The sequence below is a fragment of the Drosophila ananassae genome, chromosome 3R (genome assembly GCF_017639315.1).
Source record: "Drosophila ananassae strain 14024-0371.13 chromosome 3R, ASM1763931v2, whole genome shotgun sequence".
Lineage (NCBI taxonomy): Eukaryota > Metazoa > Arthropoda > Insecta > Diptera > Drosophilidae > Drosophila > Drosophila ananassae.
In genome coordinates this window covers 25,529,827-25,552,298 of record NC_057930.1, presented here as the reverse complement: position 1 = coordinate 25,552,298, position 22,472 = coordinate 25,529,827, and the positions used below count along the sequence as shown (strand labels likewise).

At 44.3% G+C, this 22,472-nt stretch overlaps 1 protein-coding gene across 19 annotated transcripts in view; it reads left to right on the top strand.

Annotated features, from left to right (window-relative positions):
* LOC6497902 (neural-cadherin) overlaps positions 1 to 14,131 on the top strand; it is a 118,378-nt gene extending 104,247 nt beyond the window's left edge. For 10 of the 19 annotated variants that reach the window (XM_044716389.1, XM_044716391.1, XM_032451700.2 and 7 more), the window contains 7 exons: positions 787 to 2,110; positions 3,689 to 5,990; positions 6,084 to 6,254; positions 7,418 to 7,659; positions 11,780 to 11,992; positions 12,125 to 12,295; positions 12,654 to 14,131. In XM_044716389.1, coding sequence (XP_044572324.1) covers positions 787 to 2,110; positions 3,689 to 5,990; positions 6,084 to 6,254; positions 7,418 to 7,659; positions 11,780 to 11,992; positions 12,125 to 12,295; positions 12,654 to 12,775 — 4,545 coding nt within the window. In that variant the 3' untranslated portion in view covers positions 12,776 to 14,131. Of the gene's footprint in view, positions 1 to 786; positions 2,111 to 2,160; positions 2,292 to 3,688; positions 5,991 to 6,083; positions 6,255 to 7,417; positions 7,660 to 10,384; positions 10,624 to 11,779; positions 11,993 to 12,124; positions 12,296 to 12,653 lie in introns of those variants that run through there. The other 9 variants (XM_032451704.2, XM_044716392.1, XM_032451703.2 and 6 more) reach the window with 4 other exon arrangements.
* Positions 14,132 to 22,472: the final 8,341 nt, after the last annotated feature.

The following is a 22,472-nucleotide window of genomic DNA, read 5'->3' as shown; positions in this document are numbered from 1 at the left end:
TATGTTATTCGTTACTTAAGAGGGTATTTCTGGGGCATATTTTCAAGTGCGATGTACACGAAAATTATTATTCAATCCAAGACTACCAGAACATGTCCAAGGTACTGAGTACCTGAGGGTCTAACCCATCTCCAAAATAATTCTATAGCCATTTCTATTGTTGTTGTCGCCTCGTGCATATTTTTTACGACAAATCCAATGTCAGCTCCATGAAAGCTTCTCTTGTTGTCGGTCTGCTGTGGCTGTCACATGTGGGCGTGGTTTAAGAGGCGCCGGGGGTTAACTAGGGGGCAGCCGGGGCCTGGGGCATTATCCAAGGGTTGCCCCAGCAACAACCAACAGATACAAAGTACTGATTAAACTCGGAGTTTTTTTTCTCGTTCGCTTTTATTATTTGCATACGTGATGGGTTAAGGAAGGGGCATGTGGCACGGGGCCTGGGCGGCACCAGGTGGGAGCAACACATCCATCAGGCTGCTGTGAATGCATATCAAAGTCACAATCAAAATCAGAGGCAGGTACAGGCTTCTGCTTCCTTTTTTTGGGTAGAGGTTCTGGCACCATTGTGTGAAAGGATAATTTCATGGGAGGGCTGAGGATGCGTCCCCAGTTACAACAATGTTGTCCTCCCCAGTCTCCACACTCCACACTCCACACCCCAGAGCCCATACCCTAACCAGATGTTAATCGGTTTTGCGTTTATGACAGCTAAAATTACACAATGGCTCGGTAACAGGGTTTTACACTTAAACTCACACGGCTCTCTTTATTTTTGCGCTTTTATAGCCCCTGGATCGCGATCAACCGAATGGGCGGCCCCAGTGGCGCTTTACCGTGTTCGCCCAGGACGAGGGCGGCGAGGGCCTTGTGGGATACGCGGACGTGCAGGTCAATCTGAAGGACATCAACGACAACGCGCCCATCTTCCCCCAGGGCGTCTACTTCGGCAATGTGACGGAGAACGGCACCGCCGGCATGGTGGTGATGACCATGACGGCCGTGGACTACGATGACCCCAACGAGGGCTCCAACGCCCGGCTGGTCTACTCCATTGAGAAGAACGTGATCGAGGAGGAGACCGGGTCGCCCATCTTCGAAATCGAACCCGACACGGGCGTGATAAAGACCGCAGTGTGCTGCCTGGACCGCGAGCGAACCCCGGACTACTCCATACAAGTCGTTGCGATGGATGGCGGGGGGTTGAAGGGGACGGGGACTGCGTCCATAAGGGTCAAGGATATAAACGACATGCCGCCGCAGTTCACCAAGGACGAGTGGTTCACGGAAGTGGATGAGACGGACGGCACAGCGCTGCCGGAGATGCCCATTCTGACCGTGACGGTGCACGACGAGGACGAGACCAACAAGTTCCAGTACAAGGTGATCGACAACAGCGGCTACGGCGCCGATAAATTCACGATGGTGCGAAATAACGACGGCACAGGATCTCTAAAGATTGTTCAGCCCTTGGACTACGAAGATCAGCTCCAGAGCAACGGTTTCCGGTTCCGCATCCAGGTGAACGACAAAGGCGAAGACAACGACAACGACAAGTACCACGTCGCCTACTCGTGGGTGGTGGTCAAGCTGCGGGATATCAACGACAACAAGCCGCACTTCGAGCGGGCCAATGTGGAGGTCTCTGTGTTCGAGGACACCAAGGTCGGCACCGAGCTAGAGAAATTCAAGGCCACCGACCCAGATCAGGGCGGCAAGAGCAAGGTCTCCTACTCCATCGACCGCTCCTCTGATCGCCAGCGACAGTTCGCCATCAACCAGAACGGATCGGTGACCATCCAGCGCTCCCTCGACCGCGAGGTCGTGCCCCGCCACCAGGTCAAGATTCTGGCCATCGACGATGGCTCCCCTCCGAAAACTGCTACTGCCACCCTCACCGTCATCGTGCAGGACATCAACGACAATGCCCCCAAGTTCCTGAAGGACTACAGGCCCGTTCTGCCGGAGCATGTACCACCGCGCAAGGTGGTCGAGATCCTGGCCACCGACGACGATGATCGATCGAAGAGCAACGGCCCACCATTCCAGTTCCGTTTGGACCCCAGTGCTGATGATATTATTCGTGCTTCCTTCAAGGTGGAGCAGGATCAAAGTGAGTATAAAATCAAGGGATATAAGAAATATAACTATCTTAAGTTGCAGCTTTTATTATAAGATCGTTTGAGATATTCCGCTCAAGAATTGAATGGAAAATGACCAAGATAGAGCCATCGCTGGAACCATATTGTACTTCCATACATTTGAAGAATGATGAATGATGAAGAATCAATATTGAAATTGTTATTTTCTCTTTCGTAAAAAACTTTTTTTTTAATACCCAATTTTTCCTACTTGTATGGCTTTTCTTTCCTTTGTAAAGATCGTTACTTTTTCCGTCTGTTTTTTAATATATTTAAACAAAAATATATCGCATTTAAAATCAAATCCGGCTCTGATTAGAAATTCCATTTTTGACTTCTGCCCTCCGCTTCTGCAATCTGACTTCCATACCCAATTACTTGCAAATTGCACCACAAGTATACATACATATATAGCTGGGGAGCCCGAGCTTCTCCAAAGGGGTTCCTCCTGTGCCTGTGTCCCAAAAAAGTTGCAAACTGACCCAAACCTGCCGGTTTCTATGGGAAAGTTTGCCAAATATTCGGGTCAAAGCTTAAACAATCCACAAAGCAACATTTTGGATTTTGTTAGTTCGTTTTCATTGGCTTCCCTATTGTGTTTGTATCGAAATATTCTTGCCAAGCTCTGGGGCGCCCAGTGTCACATGACGCTAACAATAGCATAAAAATGCAATTACCTTACCCTCCGAAATGAATAGCCCGGAAATAGGAACCGAATGGCACACGAAAATTTAAATAATATAAGCACCGAACTACCAGCTGGCGAGGTGAAAAATAAAATGGCAAATGCACAAGTTTTCAATTAAATTACCCCGGCCAGGGCAGAATCGAAACCACACACATGTGTGTGCAGCGTAGCTCCCTTCGCAACACTGCCGAGTGAGGGAAAGCCAAGCAAGGAGCTGGAAAAAGTGCCCAAGCAGTCACAATTTGTGGGCGGGCGGCAATCCAATTTTGATGGCCCAGCTGGGGCAACAATCCGACGGAGGAGGGCGGAGCTCGCAAGTCCACAAAACTACCAGAGTGACTTTATGCAAACGTTGCGGAAAACACAGGCTTTCCAGACTCTCCGTATTTGCCTTCAATTTGCCTAAAAACTCGCCAAGGAGTGTCTTTAAAAATACATTCCGAGTGTGCGTTCTCGCTCTGCCTCTGGGGCTTGCTCCTCCAGGGCAATAGTTTCTATTCCCACCCGTCCAGACTTAACACTTGTTGGCCTGGCTCAAAAGCGTAATTACAACAAATGGCCCATTGCAACAGTTGCATCTGCAATCGGGTGGCAAATGGGCTCCTGGCTAATAAAAGATTCGACTATTTGGTTGGCTAGTTGTCGGAGCTAACTGCCTTTGAAGGCCTGGCCGGTAACAGGATTTAGGCAGGACCTTTCGAAGCTATTCACCCAAGAGTTTTCAGTTTATTAACCTGTGGCCAGATGTGGAATGTGCAGCTAGGAAATGTAGCTAGGATATATTGGCCTTAGGCCGGATATTTGCGAAAGCCTTTTAGAGTTTCTCTTAATTTGTAAATTGTTTCTGTCTTCCATTTCACAGAGGGAGCCAACGGAGACGGCATGGCGGTTATTTCGTCCCTGCGATCCTTCGACCGCGAACAACAGAAGGAGTACATGATCCCCATTGTCATTAAGGATCACGGCTCTCCGGCTATGACGGGCACCAGTACCCTCACAGTGATCATTGGTGACGTGAATGATAACAAAATGCAGCCCGGCTCCAAGGACATTTTCGTGTACAACTACCAAGGACAGTCTCCTGACACCCCGATTGGACGCGTCTACGTGTACGACCTGGACGACTGGGATCTGCCTGACAAGAAGTTCTACTGGGAGGCAATGGAGCATCCCCGCTTCAAGTTGGACGAAGACTCCGGCATGGTTACCATGCGGGCCGGCACCCGCGAGGGTCGTTACCACCTCAGGTTCAAGGTCTACGATCGCAAGCACACCCAGACAGACATTCCGGCCAACGTCACGGTCACTGTGCGGGAAATCCCCCACGAGGCGGTCATTAATTCCGGATCCGTACGCCTGTCTGGCATTTCTGACGAGGACTTCATCCGCGTGTGGAACTACCGAACCCAGAGCCTGAGTCGTTCCAAGCTGGACAGGTTCAGGGACAAGCTGGCCGACATGCTCAACACGGACCGGGAGAACGTGGACATTTTCAGTGTGCAGCTGAAGCGACGACACCCCCCACTGACGGACGTGAGGTTCTCGGCCCACGGTTCACCGTATTACAAGCCCATCAGGCTGAATGGAATAGTCCTCATGCACCGCGAGGAGATCGAGAAGGACGTGGGAATCAACATCACCATGGTGGGCATCGATGAGTGCCTGTACGAGAACCAGATGTGCGAGGGCAGCTGCACGAACTCCCTAGAAATCAGCCCGCTCCCGTACATGGTGAACGCCAACAAGACCGCCTTGGTCGGCGTGCGAGTGGACACCATTGCGGACTGCACCTGCGGAGCGAGAAACTTCACCAAACCCGAGTCCTGCCGCAACACCCCCTGCCACAACGGAGGACGGTGCATGGACACTCGCTTTGGGCCCCACTGCTCCTGCCCCGTCGGCTACACTGGACCTCGGTGCCAGCAGACTACCCGCAGCTTCCGAGGCAACGGATGGGCCTGGTATCCGCCTCTCGAAATGTGTGACGAGTCCCACTTGAGTCTGGAGTTCATCACCCGAAAGCCCGATGGCCTCATTATATACAACGGGCCGATTGTGCCGCCGGAGCGCGACGAGAAGCTCATATCCGATTTTATTGCCCTGGAGTTGGAGCGTGGCTACCCGCGACTGCTTATAGACTTCGGCTCTGGAACCCTGGAACTGCGAGTCAAGACCAAGAAGACCCTGGACGACGGCGAGTGGCACAGAATCGATCTGTTCTGGGACACCGAGAACATTCGCATGGTTGTCGACTTCTGTAAGTCGGCGGAAATTGCCGAAATGGAGGATGGCACTCCGCCAGAGTTTGACGACATGTCCTGCCAGGCGAGGGGACAAATTCCGCCCTTCAACGAGTATCTGAACGTGAACGCCCCTCTGCAAGTCGGAGGACTCTACCGGGAGCAGTTTGACCAGAGTCTGTACTTCTGGCACTACATGCCGACGGCCAAGGGCTTCGACGGCTGCATCCGGAACCTGGTGCACAACTCTAAGCTTTATGATCTGGCCCATCCGGGACTGTCCAGGAACAGCTTGGCCGGCTGCCCACAGACCGAGGAGGTCTGTGCCCAAACCGAAGCCACAGCCCGCTGCTGGGAGCACGGAAACTGTGTCGGCTCCTTGTCGGAGGCCCGCTGCCATTGCCGGCCGGGTTGGACGGGACCTGCCTGCAACATCCCCACCATTCCCACCACCTTCAAGGCCCAGAGTTACGTCAAGTATGCGTTGAGCTTCGAGCCGGACCGCTTCAGCACCCAGGTGCAGCTGAGGTTCCGCACGAGGGAGGAGTACGGGGAGCTGTTCCGAGTGAGCGATCAGCACAACCGCGAGTACGGCATCCTGGAGATCAAGGACGGCCACCTCCACTTCCGATACAACCTGAACTCGCTCCGCACCGAAGAGAAGGACCTCTGGCTGAACGCCATCGTGGTCAACGACGGCCAGTGGCACGTGGTGAGGGTGAATCGCTATGGATCCGCTGCCACTCTGGAGTTGGACGGAGGCGAGGGGCGCCGCTACAACGAGACCTTTGAGTTTGTGGGACATCAGTGGCTCTTGGTGGACAAACAAGAGGGAGTCTACGCAGGCGGTAAGGCGGAATACACCGGTGTGAGGACCTTTGAGGTGTACGCGGATTACCAGAAGAGCTGTCTCGATGACATACGGTACGTATACTTGATTATTACAGCTTAGAAACTTCAGAAATCACTATTTTTTATATTAATCCAATTATCACTTATTTAAATGAACAATTGCAGTCTTGAAGGCAAACACCTGCCCCTGCCACCAGCCATGAATGGAACCCAGTGGGGTCAGGCCACCATGGCGCGGAATCTGGAGAAGGGCTGCCCATCGAACAAGCCCTGCTCGAATGTTATCTGCCCGGATCCCTTCGAGTGCGTGGATCTCTGGAATGTCTACGAGTGCACGTAAGTACAATCATCCCCGAATCATCATGCATTGCTTTTCGTTTCTCATCAAAATGAAAAATTACCCCCACCAAAAAAGAAAAATTAAACCATTAAGTTGAATGGACTGTCCGGACTGAGTACTTGACCATCTGAAAATTATACAAAGAGAAGAGCCACATTTACGGAACCGATAAGGGAGAGCTCGGTCGACAAAACCACAGGGCAAACCGATGCCACATAAAAGGGAACATGGAAACAAATCGCTAGCTTTTTCGATAAGCAAGCAAAGCTAACATTTGATAGGCTTAATCAATTAAAGGGCAGCCTGTAACCCACAGTAACCCACAGTAGCAGAACAAGAAAAACGAATTCTGGAATAGGAGTCGGGGGAACGAGTCCGGCAAAGGCTTATTGGACCTGTCCGTCAATTCAAAGAACCTCCTACCATAGAATCACAGCTTCACACACTCACTCAATCACACTCACACATAGTTGGCACAAAGTCAGTTAGTGATTGGCACTAAACGTTGCGTGACAAATCAATCGGCTTAGGCTTACGTTTTCGTTTCTGTTTCTGTTTCCGTTAACGATTCGCTTTCGCTTTGAGTTCGGGTCTCAGGTTAAAGTCGATCCAAGAATCGGAGAATCGGTTGTAGAGAACATTTATCCGGCTTGCAATGGTCCTTTGTACATATTCACGCTTTTGTTTCATTACACGGAGTAAGAGTAACAAGCTTAGCACAGGTACAAACTGTACAACAGCGCTTATCTTTGTTCAACACACACACACTCTACACACCTAGCTGGCTTAAAGCTTTCCCAAGGGACTTACCAATCGGCTAACCAATCATTTAAGGGCTGGGAGTCCCTCCTTACCCAGACAAGCAACTCGGAACCATTTGCAAAGTGCCACATCAGTGCGATTATTTGTTTATTTTCGTGTACTTGGAAGGTGGCATTTTGCATAAACTTTTATCTGCGTGGTCGACTGCACCCATCCTGTGACTTGGACTCTCTCTTGGAACTGTTTAACTATCAATCATACAATTGGAACATCTATTCGATATTTGATTTTCGGTTGCCCAGTTTATGTTGCCATTGAACCCCCATCACTTAACTAATTAATGTTAACTTTCTCGGCCCCATACTGAATTATGAATATATGTAAACCCCGATAATAGTTGCGGCGAAGGACGCATTATGTCGCCCGATTCCAAGGGCTGCATGGATCGAAACGAGTGCCTCGACATGCCCTGCATGAACGGGGCCACCTGCATTAATCTCGAGCCCCGGCTGCGATATCGCTGCATTTGCCCCGACGGGTTCTGGGGCGAGAATTGCGAGCTGGTGCAGGAGGGTCAGACCCTGAAGCTCAGCATGGGTGCCCTGGCGGCGATCCTGGTCTGCCTCTTGGTCATTCTGAGTGAGCATCGATCCCATATCCCCATACGCCCCCCAGACAATCTATATAACCCCCTTTATGCAACAACTTATGACGATAGTCAAGCAACTAGTGCTTTAGCAAATGCTTAGCGTTTTAGTGTGTAATGTACTTCAAGTTTTTTAGTGAAATCATTCATTAAATTCCATTTAGTTTTCCCATTAATTCGACATATTCAACAATTCTCATCTCATGCACTTTGATTTTGTTTTGACATCTCTATCTCTTTCATTTGTAAATCCCATCATTCGGCATTAAATCAAGGTTCACTGAAGAATGCAAATCAAACATATATTTTGCACATGGGTTTATTGCTTTTTGAAATTAAATCCATTCAGAAGGGCATTTCCATATTCATCAAAATATCATTTCATCTGCATTCCAATTCGAGTATTTGTTTTTGGCACATTTTCCGTTCAGCCTCCACTCGATGTTCAAGCTTATCATATTGTTCGATCTATCTATGTTGTGTGTCTGTAAATAATTTATTAATTAAACGAAGGTATGTATCCCCGGTGTAGAGTATTTAACCAAACAAATCCCCGTCTTTGAAATGAATATACACTTGAAGAGACACTGAAGTCTCTGATACATTTAGTTTCTCGTGCTATTCTTTTGCCGTTTTAACAACTCTCCGCCCCTATCACACATTTCAAAGTGCACTCAGCCAAGACAAAGAACAAGACCTGAAATGCCCTTCAGGTAAGTTAACAAATGTGCAGCCAAAGATACAAGTTGTCCATGAGGAGACAAGGCCAAGCCATCAGCCATCCACCATCCTCTATCCATCCTACCATGTGCCGTCCGCCGTCCGAAGCCCGAGGAAGAGCAATTGCAGTTGTTAGCTTTGGCATTTCGAGAAATCACGATGCACTAAATCCACCCAAAAGCCAAAAGGAACTTAGGGAATCACACTCATAGAGGAAGGACAGCTCAGAGGAGCTATGCGGGGCTGGTTTCAGGAAAGTGGCTCTAAGAAGCTGCCAGTTCCATTTTTGGGCACTACCTCGCTGGGATTTACTGTGTTTGCATTTTTTTATTCCTCCTCTCAATTTTTCACGTTTAATGCCGGCTATGTGTGTAAACAGCCAGAAAAATGTCAGTTCCAGGCTTATAGCCCGGCTCCATTTGTATGCCACCTTCACCTTCGCTTAACATTTAAAAGCAAAGACGTTTTAAGGAAGCACAAAAATTGGTCGTGCTCGCTGCAGTCAACTTCAACTAAAACCTAATGACATAAAATATGGCAAACTTTGCAGACGAGCTCCCCGAAAAAAAAGGCAATGAAAATATTTCGAAAAATTATCAAGTACCCACTCACTCTGATGGGCTTAAACTACGCACTTGGGAGTAATCGAAGGCAGCCAAGAACTATTCCCGATTCAACTTTTTAGCTGGCTCTGATTTAGTGTGAAAGTTTTTACTGCTTTTGAGGTATTTACTCTTCCCCCGTCCCAAGGATTTCTTTTTTCCTGCTTCCCTGGTTCCCCGCCGAGGGAGATGGTCAAGCCAGGGCTTCTGCCAATAATCTTCAATATATCAAAAGTGACTAAAGTCTGCCTTTGAAGAGTATTCAATTGCATTTAAATGAAATTCTGTTAAAGGTCTTGAAAGAAGTAACTTGAAATATAGAGAATTTTAACAATGAAGGGGTTCTAAGATTGATTTATTTAAGACAAAATACATTTCTTTCTCTACGATTTATCATCATTACTGGTAAGAGTTTGTTGTTTAAAGAATGAAATCCCATGCATCTCAATTACTCAAACCTTGAGAAATCTCTCCGTTTAAGCCATTTCACACCTCAGTTGCCAATGTCAACTGACTTTAAAAACTTTTGTCCCTCGGCCCGAGAGCGAGTGCGGCTCTGGCTCTAGGAGTGTGTTGGCCAAAACTAATCAAAACAAACTTAAGAACAAACGCAGGAAAAAATAGTCAAGGGAAGTGCGACAAAATAAAACGAAATCCAGCTCGCCCCAAGAATGCAGAAGGACAAAAACTTTATTCAATTCAAAGTACAAAAAATTACAATAAAAATTCTCCCATAATAATCATAAAAGCACAAAAAATAGTATGGAACAGCACTTAAGAAGCGTGTTTGGAGCGGGATGTGGGAAAGGAAGGGAGGAGCAATGTTTGCGCAATGCAAATGCAAAAACTTTGTCACACGACCGAATCCCAAACTAAAAACTTACAAAGCGTGAAATAATAACTACAAAAAAATAAACAAAAATAGAAAAATTGGTAAAGTTGCAACGAACGTTTAAAAGGACTTTTTGACAGTTTTTCACATACTGAGCGTGGGCGAGGAAAAGGACAAAGAATAGTATTTACGGATAGTATTCATATTCAAACGGACGGAGGGAAAAAGGCATGCACTGGGGAAAAAATTGGCTAATAAAATTGAATATTTAATAAAAGTGGGTTGGAGCTATTCATATTTTTTTTTGAGAATTACTATTATTGAAATAGTCGGGAAAGAGATAACCATTCCCTATTTTTTTAAAGCCAATTTTTACAGTGCTCTCTACAATAACTTTACCCAACTAAGACACACAGACACCTGAAACTCCCACACCTGCATGATGGAACAAATTTTAAATAATTTCTTTTGTTTTTTCAACACTCCACATACCACACACCCACCCACACATCCAACATCCCAACCATGTTACGTATACGCAACTTTCGGGCTTCCGTTCCACAGCTGTCCGGCCGGCTACAAGAGCTCCGGCAGCACCTGTGTGAACGACAACGAGTGCCTACTGTACCCGTGCCGCAACGGGGGCCGCTGTCGCGATCACCACCCGCCCAAGAAGTACGAGTGCCACTGCCCCATGGGCTTCACCGGCATGCACTGCGAACTGGAGTTATTGGCCTCCGGCGTGTTGACGCCGTCGCGTGATTTTATTGTCGCCCTGGCGCTCTGCCTGGGCACTCTGATACGTAAGTACCCCACACAAGAGCCCCCTAACCCCAGCAGTCGGAGTGACTCACTAACAGGTTAAGGTTTGCGTAGCCTAACATCTCTGGTAATGTAATAACTGAAAGGATCTCAACAATGTAGTGATTACTTACTTGCATGGTAGCTCTTAGATATCTTTCTTTATTTTCACCCGCAATCCCCGTATAATTTAAAACGAAGCCACGCCCTTTAAATATTGATGGCCCTGCGTGTAAGCCATGAAATTAATTAAGTCTTACAATCGGCCATCTGCAATGACCGGAAACGGTGGATCCGCAGCAAGCAAACATGTCAAAAGTCATTTCCGCAAATTACATGACGCAACAAAAGGCCTCCATAAATTAAGGCTTATTGAATGGTCAGCAGCAGGAAAGTATAATATTTTGCATATCAATGAGACCATGAAAAGTCCGTACATCCGCGCACAAATTAAAGATGGCAGAGACAAATTTTTGGATTGCGAATGTGTATTTGACGAACACAGTAATTGCAATTACTCGCTGGCCAGCTGGCGTGAAGCAAGCAAAGTCCAAGGACGAAACTTTTCCAGAAGAAGCCGCAGCAAATTACTTGCGTCAACTTTTTCCAGTTGCTGTGGCAATTTCCACGACTTCCCGAATGCCGAACGCCGAAAACTTTTTGTTTTCCCTGACTGAGCAACAGATGCTGTGCTCGCTGTCTGTCTGCCTGACTCGCAATATGCTGGAAAGCGCTTGAAACGCACTGCTGAAATTAGAAAGGCGACTGCCCAGCGAAGGATAGAGGATGTAAGGCGGCGAGGCGGCGTCTGCAGCTTGATTTGCCATTTTGGTCAAACGAAAACTGGGACAATGCTGGCAATATTTGTTTACTTTCTTTTCCCTTTTTTCATTTATCACTGGCATATTCTTTCCGCCAAATTCCTTTTAGCGTTTTCCAATTTAATTAAGCATTTTTTTGTTGTGCTGTGGCGGAAAGCTATTTTCAGTTTCGCTATTCCACCGTAAAGGAGAAAGTAGAATTGCAATTTTTCTGCATGTTAAATTAAGTGTAGTTTTGCTCACTTTATAAGCTCCCAAAGATGTTGTTGCATATTGAAGGAGGGTACAACTTTACTGCGAACGCCAATTTAATTCTCCCTAATGAAACTATTCTCAGTACTCGTCCTGGTATTCGTCGTCTACAATCGTCGCCGTGAGGCGCATATCAAGTATCCGGGACCCGATGACGATGTGCGCGAGAACATCATCAATTACGATGATGAGGGCGGCGGCGAGGATGATATGACCGCCTTTGACATCACTCCGCTGCAGATACCAATTGGCGGCCCAATGCCACCGGAGCTGGCGCCCATGAAGATGCCAATCATGTGTAAGTATTACCTGTGATTTTTCAAAGACAAACGGTGGTTAATTAAACTCCAGAAATGTGAGGCACAGCCTGTGACTTTGTGATACTGTTCTCATTAAAACCTCATTAAATTTATTCTTGCTTTATTTTCAGATCCAGTCATGACTCTCATGCCTGGTCAAGAGCCCAATGTGGGAATGTTCATTGAGGAGCACAAAAAGCGCGCCGACGGGGATCCCAACGCGCCTCCCTTCGACGACTTGCGGAATTATGCCTATGAGGGCGGCGGCAGCACTGCCGGGTCGCTCAGCTCCTTGGCGTCAGGTGAGTCGATGAGCCAATGTTCGAAATCTAGTTTCTTTGCACCCAATATTCAGCAGTTTAGTCACGAAATTAGAACCACAATGCCTCGATGCCCCAAAAAGTAGGCTACAAACTAGAGCAGCACTCGTAGGGTGCCTTTGCGAACGGTAGCCCTCAATTTGTTTTCACTTATCATCTTTTCTGACATTTCCAGGACAACGAGCCTCAGATACAGCTGAATATTGGGTGTAAATTTGGCAGGATAACAAAAGACCTTAAATGGTGTTTTTGTGGGTTGTTTTGATTTAGTAGCAACGATGTCATGGTCCCTTAAAATTAAATTTGGGTTTTTGTGTGCGCTTGTACTTGTTTATTGCAGGCACTGATGATGAGCAGCAGGAGTACGACTACCTCGGGGCCTGGGGACCACGCTTCGACAAGCTGGCCAACATGTACGGACCCGAGGCGCCCAACCCCCACAGTACCGAACTAGAATTGTAAGCGGCGAGTGCGAGGAGACACGACGGGAAGTGGGAAGCGGGAGCTGGAAGGTAGAACGCTTGCCGAACCCAGTCCGAAGCGGATACCTAATGAAGAAACTAAAGTGTTAGTAGATACAAAGTTGCATTTAAATCGAAATGAATCGCCACACAGACACAAAGAAAGCGCAACCAAAGAAGCATCTGAATGCTGACAGTTGGCACTACTCTCTACGTACATAAGTGAAAACCTAAAGTCTATAAACCTAGAATCGGGCGGGAAACGAATTAGAGTCGGACGGAAGTGAAGGAAAATCAAACACATATTATGACACGTAAAATGACATTTGTAAAAATTTTTCATCAGCATTTAAATTTAACAATTACGATAAAGAAATTAAGTTATTGTATTAGGGCGACGCAACCTGCTACCCAGCAGTCATTGCGGGAAAGTTAGTAGTCGGAGTCAAAAAGAGGGAATATGAAATTTTAAGATGTAGGCGAGAGCATACCAAAGTTTAGTTTAGGAGCGCTTATGAATTTATAACATTAGTTCTCGAACAGATTCGTTGTGCATATTATTTTAAGTTGTACATTTTGTGTTAGGAGTTTTGGTTTCTAAGTTTTTAACTTTTCGAGAGTCATTAAGCGGATAGGCCGAGGAATGCAACAAATTTTCGTTTATTAATCGTTTATAAGCTTTCTAAGTAACTCTTGATTTAAAATAATTTCTAAGGATTACAATTAAACATAATTAAAACTTATATAAAGGAATACCCAAAGACTGTTTTCGTTCCATCATAACAAGTATATACATACATTAAAACACGAACATATATATATATATTAACATATAAAAATTACGACATTTTTAACTGAAAACTGAGACGGAATTCGCAAGTTGCCGCCTTGTGTCTAATTTAATGTCTAAACACAAGCGACAGTTGGGGAGTCAGTTTTTCTCAACTTACGAGTACGAATCAGAGGCGATGAAGAAAATACTCCTAAAAGATATTCTAAAGCAAGAAAAACTTATGCTAAAATCTCCACACCAAGCTAATCTAGCTGTAAAGGCTAGCCACGTAAAGTAAAAAGTAAAAAAAAAGAAAATTACCTTTAGATGAACTTAGCGCAATTGATATAATTAATGAAATACTTGAGAAAATTATATATGAATGATGGAAAACGGAATAGAATTTTACATTGTATATATTATTAGTTTTAGCACGTATATAAAAAACACATACACATTATGAAACCACATGAAATTGATGGAAAACCTTAAATCCTATTAAGTCATTTCACTAAGCTGCGAGTATGGACAGATAACGAATGCAAATAAACAAAAACCGTTCGTATACACGAATCTGAAACTGAATTTCCACTTTAATTTTTAATTGAAAACAGAAAATAGAGAACCACTCGTATGCTGCATAGATTGTTGCATAAAGAAAGCATTTTTTGTGTTGAACTGATTTTTTTAGTTTTTCTCGATTGTTGAACTGTCAGCCAAGCGAAATACACAGAAGCAGTTTATTGAAAGCAGATTGTAGAGAACCATAAGTACATAATATAGGCATGAGAATAAATATAAGAAATTTATCCAAATCGTATCGTTTTTCAGGCAGCATATAAACCAGAATAATGCCCATTGGGAGTCATGTTTCAGTTCCTTATTTTCACAAGTTCTCCCTCTAGGCAGATAATCAAGTCACAGCCCAACCACGAACGTTTTCGGTATTCGAGTTATCCTACTACCACAAGAGAAAGTAAAGTAAATTACCTAAGAAACACCTACATATACATATAATTAACAAAGAGGAAAATGTAACAAACTGCAACACAAGTTGACTATTGAAAAGTGCAAAGATTTTAACGTAATTGTTAAACCATACAGCGAAATAAATATTGATGAGGCACCTTGATCCTTTCCGCTGTACTTGTTTGAGGACATTCTAGAAATTTTAAAGCACACTAATTGTTAATATGAACCTTGACTCGAGTCTATAAAGCATAAAATTAGCCATCAACACAAAACAGAAGACAATTTGCATTCAGCGCCGTTTGATTTGCATCCGAAACGCCATAGTACAGTGCGGAACAGAACAAAAAATCCAGACAAACACTGAACACTGCCAAAATTATGATTCAGTTTTTTAAAAAGAAATTGTATATCGTTTGCCTTAGCGCTTGTTCGCGATTTGTTTTTTTAGGATTTGGCTTTTTCTAATGCATCTGAGTATGAAACAATTTTGCATTTATATATGTATAGGTCGAACAAGAAACGAAAACTGAATCCGAATGACACTAACACTCACATTAAGCAAACGGAAGACTTTCAGACATTCAACAAACAATATAATCGGTGCAATATTTTATATTTTTAACAAATAGGACAGCAGCAGAACAGAACGAACCACGCAATAGGGAACCCAATTAGTAGAATGACAGTAAATTATATACCCATTTACACGTATTTGTTATATATTGTGTAATGTAAGCTAGAAGCATATACTACATATTGAATAATGCACAGACACGTATACATATATAATGCGAAATACATTACACCAGAAACAGAAAACTCCCACAGACAGACTGACAGGTGGACAGTTGGACAGCTAGAACCGACACGCGGAGAATCATTCTATTTGATAACTATGTATTTATAATGTATGCATTTTTTACCGACGCAAAAATAACCCGAAACCCTTTACCAGACACCCTTTACCCTCTACAAAGAGCGGACCCCATTAAGTCGAATATTATAAAAACGAAACCAACACACACAGACTAACACGGCAGAAATCCGATTTGAATGCAGTTTTAGATAAATTTGCAAATAAGTAAATTATGTAAAATCACTTTAATATACAGTAAACAGAAATGAAAAACGGAACTAGTATTAAATCGAAAAACAAAAGAATTATGAATAAATTACGAATAATAATATGACAGAGGCAACTGCAACTGCAACTGCAAGTAAAACTAACAAATCAATTGTGCAGCATTCGATTCTCTTGACGGTATCGAAAATTATAGAATTGCAAATTAAGTAAGCAAAAAAAGAATCAGATGGCGTAAAAAACTTGTAGGCAGATCACAAGCCACTGAAAAAAATGGGGAAATATTTAGTTAAGAGACACAAAACAGTCACACAAACACACGCATACACTGACATATACACCCATACTATACACTCATAGACAACAAAAACAACTGCAATTATATTAAACCACAAATTATTATAAAAGCCAGAAAACACAAAAAAGAAAAGTGGAAAACAAACAAAAAGAAAGAATAAAAAAATAAATAAAGAATCTGTAACGTTATATGGAAAACAAAAATCGAAAAAAGTGGCTTTTTAATATGGGGGGGGGGGGGGGGGGGGTGGGAAATGACATTAAAGTGGGTCTATATGTCCATCTTTAGATCTACGGTATATGTCTAAGACTATCACTCTCTTACCTAACTTCCCAATCAGTAATTAATCATACCTACCTTCTCTTACTATAATTCTGATTTAATATTTATCCCATCTTTTGTTATGAAAACATCTCTGTTTATGGAACTGTATCCTTATCTCCCACCTGGCAGGAGCATATCGATATTTGTTTGTTTGTACATTACATATTGCATTGTTACAAATGAAACCAATATTATGCCAATGTCAATGTTGAGTCAGACATGCACAGAGCCGCGGGCGGACTTTCCCAGGAGCATATTATATCCTTATTTGAGCCGGGTGGGTGTATTCCTTTGTCTGCAGCTAACACTATTGCCATCAGCAAATATAGCCAACAGTTTCTAGAGCACACACATCATACACAACAAAGGAAAACACTCTTGCCCCAAGAAAGGCGGGCAGCTCTTCCCCGGTTTCGCTTTTTTATTTATTTGTTTGGTTCTGGAGAATGTGTAAATGGATTTGGCTTTGCCTCTACAATTTCCTCTTCCCAGCAACGGAAAGGAATAAAATCTTTGTTTCGCCAGAAAGGCAAATATGTATAATGCGCAAACGCCAGGGTTTCTTTGCATTTTTCGGTGGAGCATCAAATTTCCAATATTATTGCCCCCTGTTGAACATTTGTCTTTCGCTTTTTCGCCTTTTCCGCGGACTCTTGGCACGTTCCAGCAATTGTTTAGGGCGCAAAACAAATTGCGCATACGCCGAGTGGTACGGGTGCGATGGCGACGCCCGAGGAGAACTGACTTGTATGCAAACATTTACTTTGAGCACAATTTATAAGCCACAATTTGTGCGGACTATTTTTAGCTAAACAATTTGTTTAGCCGTCTCTCTTCCAGCTGTCGATTTATTGGCCAACCCTTTCCCGACCTATTTCCCCGACCTTCTCCATGGACCCCACTTCTCATTCTAATTTCATTGTCAAGCCTTTGTTTTTGTTTGCTTTCCCCCGCCTGCACTCGCCGGTATTTATGGTTTCTGTGTTCTGGTTCTGCCAAATTTATGAATTTTGCACTGACAAGAGCCGCTCGTTTATCTCATCTAATAAGTTTCGCTTGTTGCGCGGCCCACACTATTGAAATTTCCATTTCGTTTCGGATTTTCCCTCCATTTTGCGTGGGCTGCTGTCTCCTCTCATTTGCAGTAAAATTTTCTAGCAGAGGCCGAGGCGTATGCCTAAAAAACACTTGAAGAAAATTTTTGGCTCCAATACCATATTGCGTCTACACCCAGTGGGAAACTTTGTTTTGGGAAAGTATTTCAGTATAATTACAAATCATTGGATTGTGTGTGGCACTGGCACTCCTGTATTGCTTTCATAAATCCCGCACTTGTTTTTTCTTTCAGTTTCCCATTTTAATCCTTACTTTCTTGTTTTTCTTGGACTGTACATAAAATATTGATTCTGGGCTTGGCAAGCAGTTTGATGAGCCTTTCGAATTTTTCGATTTCGGCTCCCGTTTTCGGGTTTCGGGCCTTCCGTTCTGTATGTGCCGTTCTTTTATAGCACGTTGTTAAATGTTGCTTTTGGTTTCCCGAAAACAAGGAGGGGCAAGGGAATATGTCCGAGATTTTTTAGTTAAGTGGTGCATTTTATGAAATTGCTTTTGGCCTTGCATAGGCTAGGTAGCACTGAAAGGAATTTAGCAGGCCTTCACTGGGCTTCCAGTTAAAGTGAAAGGAAGAAGTAAAGTATTGATTTCAGCCGAGATTTCGTCATGTTCATTTATTTTGAGATACTCATCAAATCATCACTTCAAAGCTTTTCGGAATGCCCGACTTATGCCCGAGAGCATGCAACAAATATGCGCTCCAGATAAGCACATGTCATACCCATATGCTCTGATTCCGGCTTTTGTAGTCTCGCCCACATATTTCAATATTTTGCCAACATGTCACATAGATGACATTCATTTCCTACAGTCAACACGCACAATTTGTCGCTCTCAAATGAAATGAAACGCTCGAAGACAACAGCGGCAGCGGAAAGAGCAGCCAACATCTCCTGACATCCCCGGACACACCGGAAAATCTTGAACAAAAACCAGAAAAATATACATAACGAAAAAAAAGGAATGTTGCTAACAAGGGGAAGCACAGAATGAGCATAACACGTTTTAGCCCAAAAGCAAAAATCAACACATGCAAATGGAGAGCAGGAGTTGTCAGCTCAAGGCAACATGGCTGCAGATAGACTCCACACTCAGAAAAATACTTCCTAAACGAGTGTCTTTGACCGGAGAAGCCTTGATTTCCATTAGTATTTTTCTCAATGCACCTTCACGCTACAATATGAAAGTGAATGTGCTTAACTAAAACCCACGCGTGCACAACCCGGAAATACTTGAGGGGCTGTGCCAAAAATGAATGAACCCCTGGAAAACTTGAGCAATTTAAATCCTAATCGGGATCAATTTGATTGTCCTAGCTTTCCCGCGTCCCCACACGTCCCTGCGGTTAGTCGTTAAGGCCAACTTGTCAGTCAGTAAAAGGTCAAAAGGGTTGCCTTGGAGCGGAAAAAGGAACAAGAAAGGAAGGCCTACCCCGAAAAGGGACAGCGGTCGCTGCTTGACAAGCATTAAATAAATAGCAAAGGATCACTTTAGAAACATATTAAATTTTGTGGCAACAAATTACTTAATGAATGTGGGAATGCCAGCGGATGACGACGAGGAGCAAATAGGAATAGCAATACGAAGATAGATCCCCTTGGCCATATGCAAATTCCTCGGCCCGCCTCTGCCAGCCTCGAGCTCTTGAGCGGGGCGCCAAAAATGTTGATTACTCGCTCCTGCCGCCAGAATTTGCATAAACTGTCGCCAGGCACGTCTGTCGACTTCGAGCCATGTATATCCGCCCCATCTAATTGAGCCGAAAGAGGAGCCCCATCAAAGCCCGATTTAATTGCATTAGAGAGAACGGACGAGTCCAAAAACTCATGCTGTGATTTCTACATCTCGGGCGGACAGAGATCAGGCTGCCATGGGGTTAACCGCCATTTCTGAAATTAATTGGTATGTTTGGTTTCTGGTCTGCTCTTTTAGCCTGTTGGTCTGTTCGGGACGCATTCACATCCCACACATTCACTCAATTAATTTAATGTTTACATTCGCCTGTGGGCCAGCTTTGCATCTCTCCCTTGGTGTCGGTGAATACGGCGTTTATCGGATTCGGCGTCCTGGCAAAAGGATTAGTTCATTAGTACATATCAAGGGATGGCTTACAGGGAACTTTGTTCCTTGAGATGCATTGCAGTTGCACTCAATTAATGTGAGGATTTTGAAGGGGTTAGAGAATATTGCATTTCGAGATTAAAAAGGAACAAATTGAAAATCATTGCACCACCGAAAGTACAAATTCAATTAAAGCCAATAATTCCGTTTATCTTCTATTATGGTGCAGGGACAAAGAAAAGTCGTTTAATTTTGAGCAGATTTGCAATGCAGCTGTTCGTCCTTGAGCTTCCCATTAAGATTGGATGATCCGATTTAATAATGCAGCTTCTTAGCGGGAGTCCAGCTTGCTGAAATTGATGGAATATGCTTGAGTGAGGCTAGGAAAGTGCCTTAACGCTTAATCAATACCGAAACCAATTAAGAAAGTCAGCGAAGAGCATAAATACCTCAAGAAAAACGCACGTCCACCGGTTGGGAGATCAGGGATTCCTTTCACTTTGACTCATTTTCATGGCAATGTCCCCTCCATAAGACCCGAAGACCGCTCAACTCTTTCGAGTAATTTAAATGTATGTGTACATACAACGGTAACATTTTCTGATTGCTTTCCATTTGCGGAAGAGATTTTCCCCCACTTTCCACTCTCCACTTCCCACTCGACAGCGCCCAGTCCCCTGTTTTTGGGGCGGGCTGGCATTCAGGCTGTTGTCGTGCGGAGGATGGATATTCATTTAATAAAAGCCAGCAGCGAACAAATTTCAATGAAGGACTGCAAGTGCTGTATCCAGCCAGGGTCCGCTGCATCCTGGGATCGTTGCATATGTCTGCGTTAGCCTTAAGCGTATACTTGCTGTATGCTGAGTCCCGAGGCGAGAACGAAAGGCAATGACAGCGGCAACAACGGCAGCAGTAACAACAAGAGTTGCAACACCGCCAGCAATGGCAATCGTTATATCAATGGGCGGCGGGAAATGGGTGGAAAAGAAGGAAAAGCGTTGGGCGAAAGGAAGGAAGCCCACTGCGTTACGCTGCTTGCTGATAAACTCTTTGGCGGGGCTTTTGACGTGGTCCGAACCGCTGAAAGGACATAATAAATGCCTCGACTTTCAGGCCAACGTCGCACGGCTCGAAAGAGAGTATATAAACTTAATTAAATTTAATCCAAACAGCCTCGGCAAATACCCCTCAAGGAACTAAATCTGCTGCTTGCTAAACTAAATGGACATGTGGTATTTATTTATAAGCAACATCTCTGAAAATTATTTCTTCACAAGGACTTATCTAAAATGATTTAAATGCTAACATCAATAATATTTAATGTATACACGAATAATATTATCATGTGTATTACTACACACTATTTAAATAATTTATTCTCGGTTGAAATATGGCATCTATTTTGGTCAGCTATATTTCTTTTCCACTCCAATATCAAGGAAAACCGAAAGGATTCTGGGTAAGCTATTTTTCATTGTAAATTCAGGTTAAATAACGATGCTGACGAAAGGCATTCGCAATATTTTTCTGCCAATCGATAATATGGAATTTATCTAACATGGAATAACATTTCGAATTCGGCATTCAAATGCCATCTTGTCGGTCCCCAACTACTTTTCTGCGCAGTACTGTGACACTGTATCGTTTCTCATTTTGTAAATTGCATTGCACTGCCCAGTCATAATTGCGCTGATTAATTTCCATAAAGTAGCCATGGCCAGAAGACCCGGCCGAGTATCCTTACAGCTGGCCGGCACTCTGCCACTCTCTCACATACGTATCCAGGCTATAAGGCATTTTCGCAGCCCGGTAAATGAATTGCAGCAACAAAAGTTTATGGCTGCCTGCTCCTTTCCCAGTTAAATTATATGCGCATATTCAATTCTTTTCCGTTTCGTTATGCGTCGTAATTTAAAAAGGCAGTTTTCTCATTAGCATAAAAAGCGAAAAGATAATTCGGTGAATCAACTGAACTCGGAGGATAATGGGCACAAAGTCAAATGGCCTTTTCGGAAGGAATAATATATGCAGCTACGCCATTATTACGCCTGTGTTGGGCTCGATCCGCCCACGCATCTCTGTGACAGGAAACACGTGACATTTGTGCACATCGCAGACGGAAAAGGTGAGTTCCAGGCTCTCTTTACGTTATTTTGCACTTTGCACTCTATAAAAATCACGTAAATTTCATTAACAATACTTCGGAAAGAGGAGGCGGATTTCCAGAGAGTGGGCCACAATGGGAATACACAGAACAATAATAATTGCAGCGGGATTTAATTGTGCATGGAAAAGTTGCCGCCAAAAAGTTGCGGAAGTCACACGCCGAGGATACACTCAGCGGCTGCAAAGGTGCAAGAGGATATGCACCATGAAATCCATGTGCTTTTAATGTTGAAAAATGAGTTTGTGAGCGCGTCGTAAGCGGCCAACTGACCCATGGGTATAGCGCCCCCTCGATTCGCCCCTCTTCCGTTCCTGCCACCCCCCCTGGCAGTCTTTGTGTGTGCAGCGAAGCAATTTGGCGTGTGAAACGGGTCAGGTCAGTGGCGTCCGCACTCGGCAACATTTGCAGTCGGAATTTATACTGCACTTTCGAACAAGTTGCTGCCTTTCTGGACTTGTTGTTGCCTTTTAGTTCAATATGTGCTGCGACTGCCCCGGCTGCACTTGGCCAAGTCATTAAGTGAACGTGCCGACTGTGTGTGTGCTACTTTAACTACATTTAATTGAAAGAAATTTCAGGCAAGTGGCTTTAATATGTAAGTTCAGGTCGTCCCCTGACCAGCCTCTCTTTTAATATTCTTTAAATAAAGCGATGGCCAATCAAAGCTGTTGGAGGTCGACCAAAATCATTTTAAATATTCAATTTAAATCCTTTCCTCCCGTCTTTGAGTTAAGCCAATATTTCAAAGCGGTGCCAGTGGCTGATAGTGCAGCTTCCATGAAGAGATCCTTCGAAACCGCTTGGCCTTTGAGCTCGAGGCATAATCATAAATACTTGACTTGTCATTTAGTGTGCAATTTCCGCACTTGCTTGCTGGCTGGGGTTGAGGACTGGGGACTGGGTCTGGGGA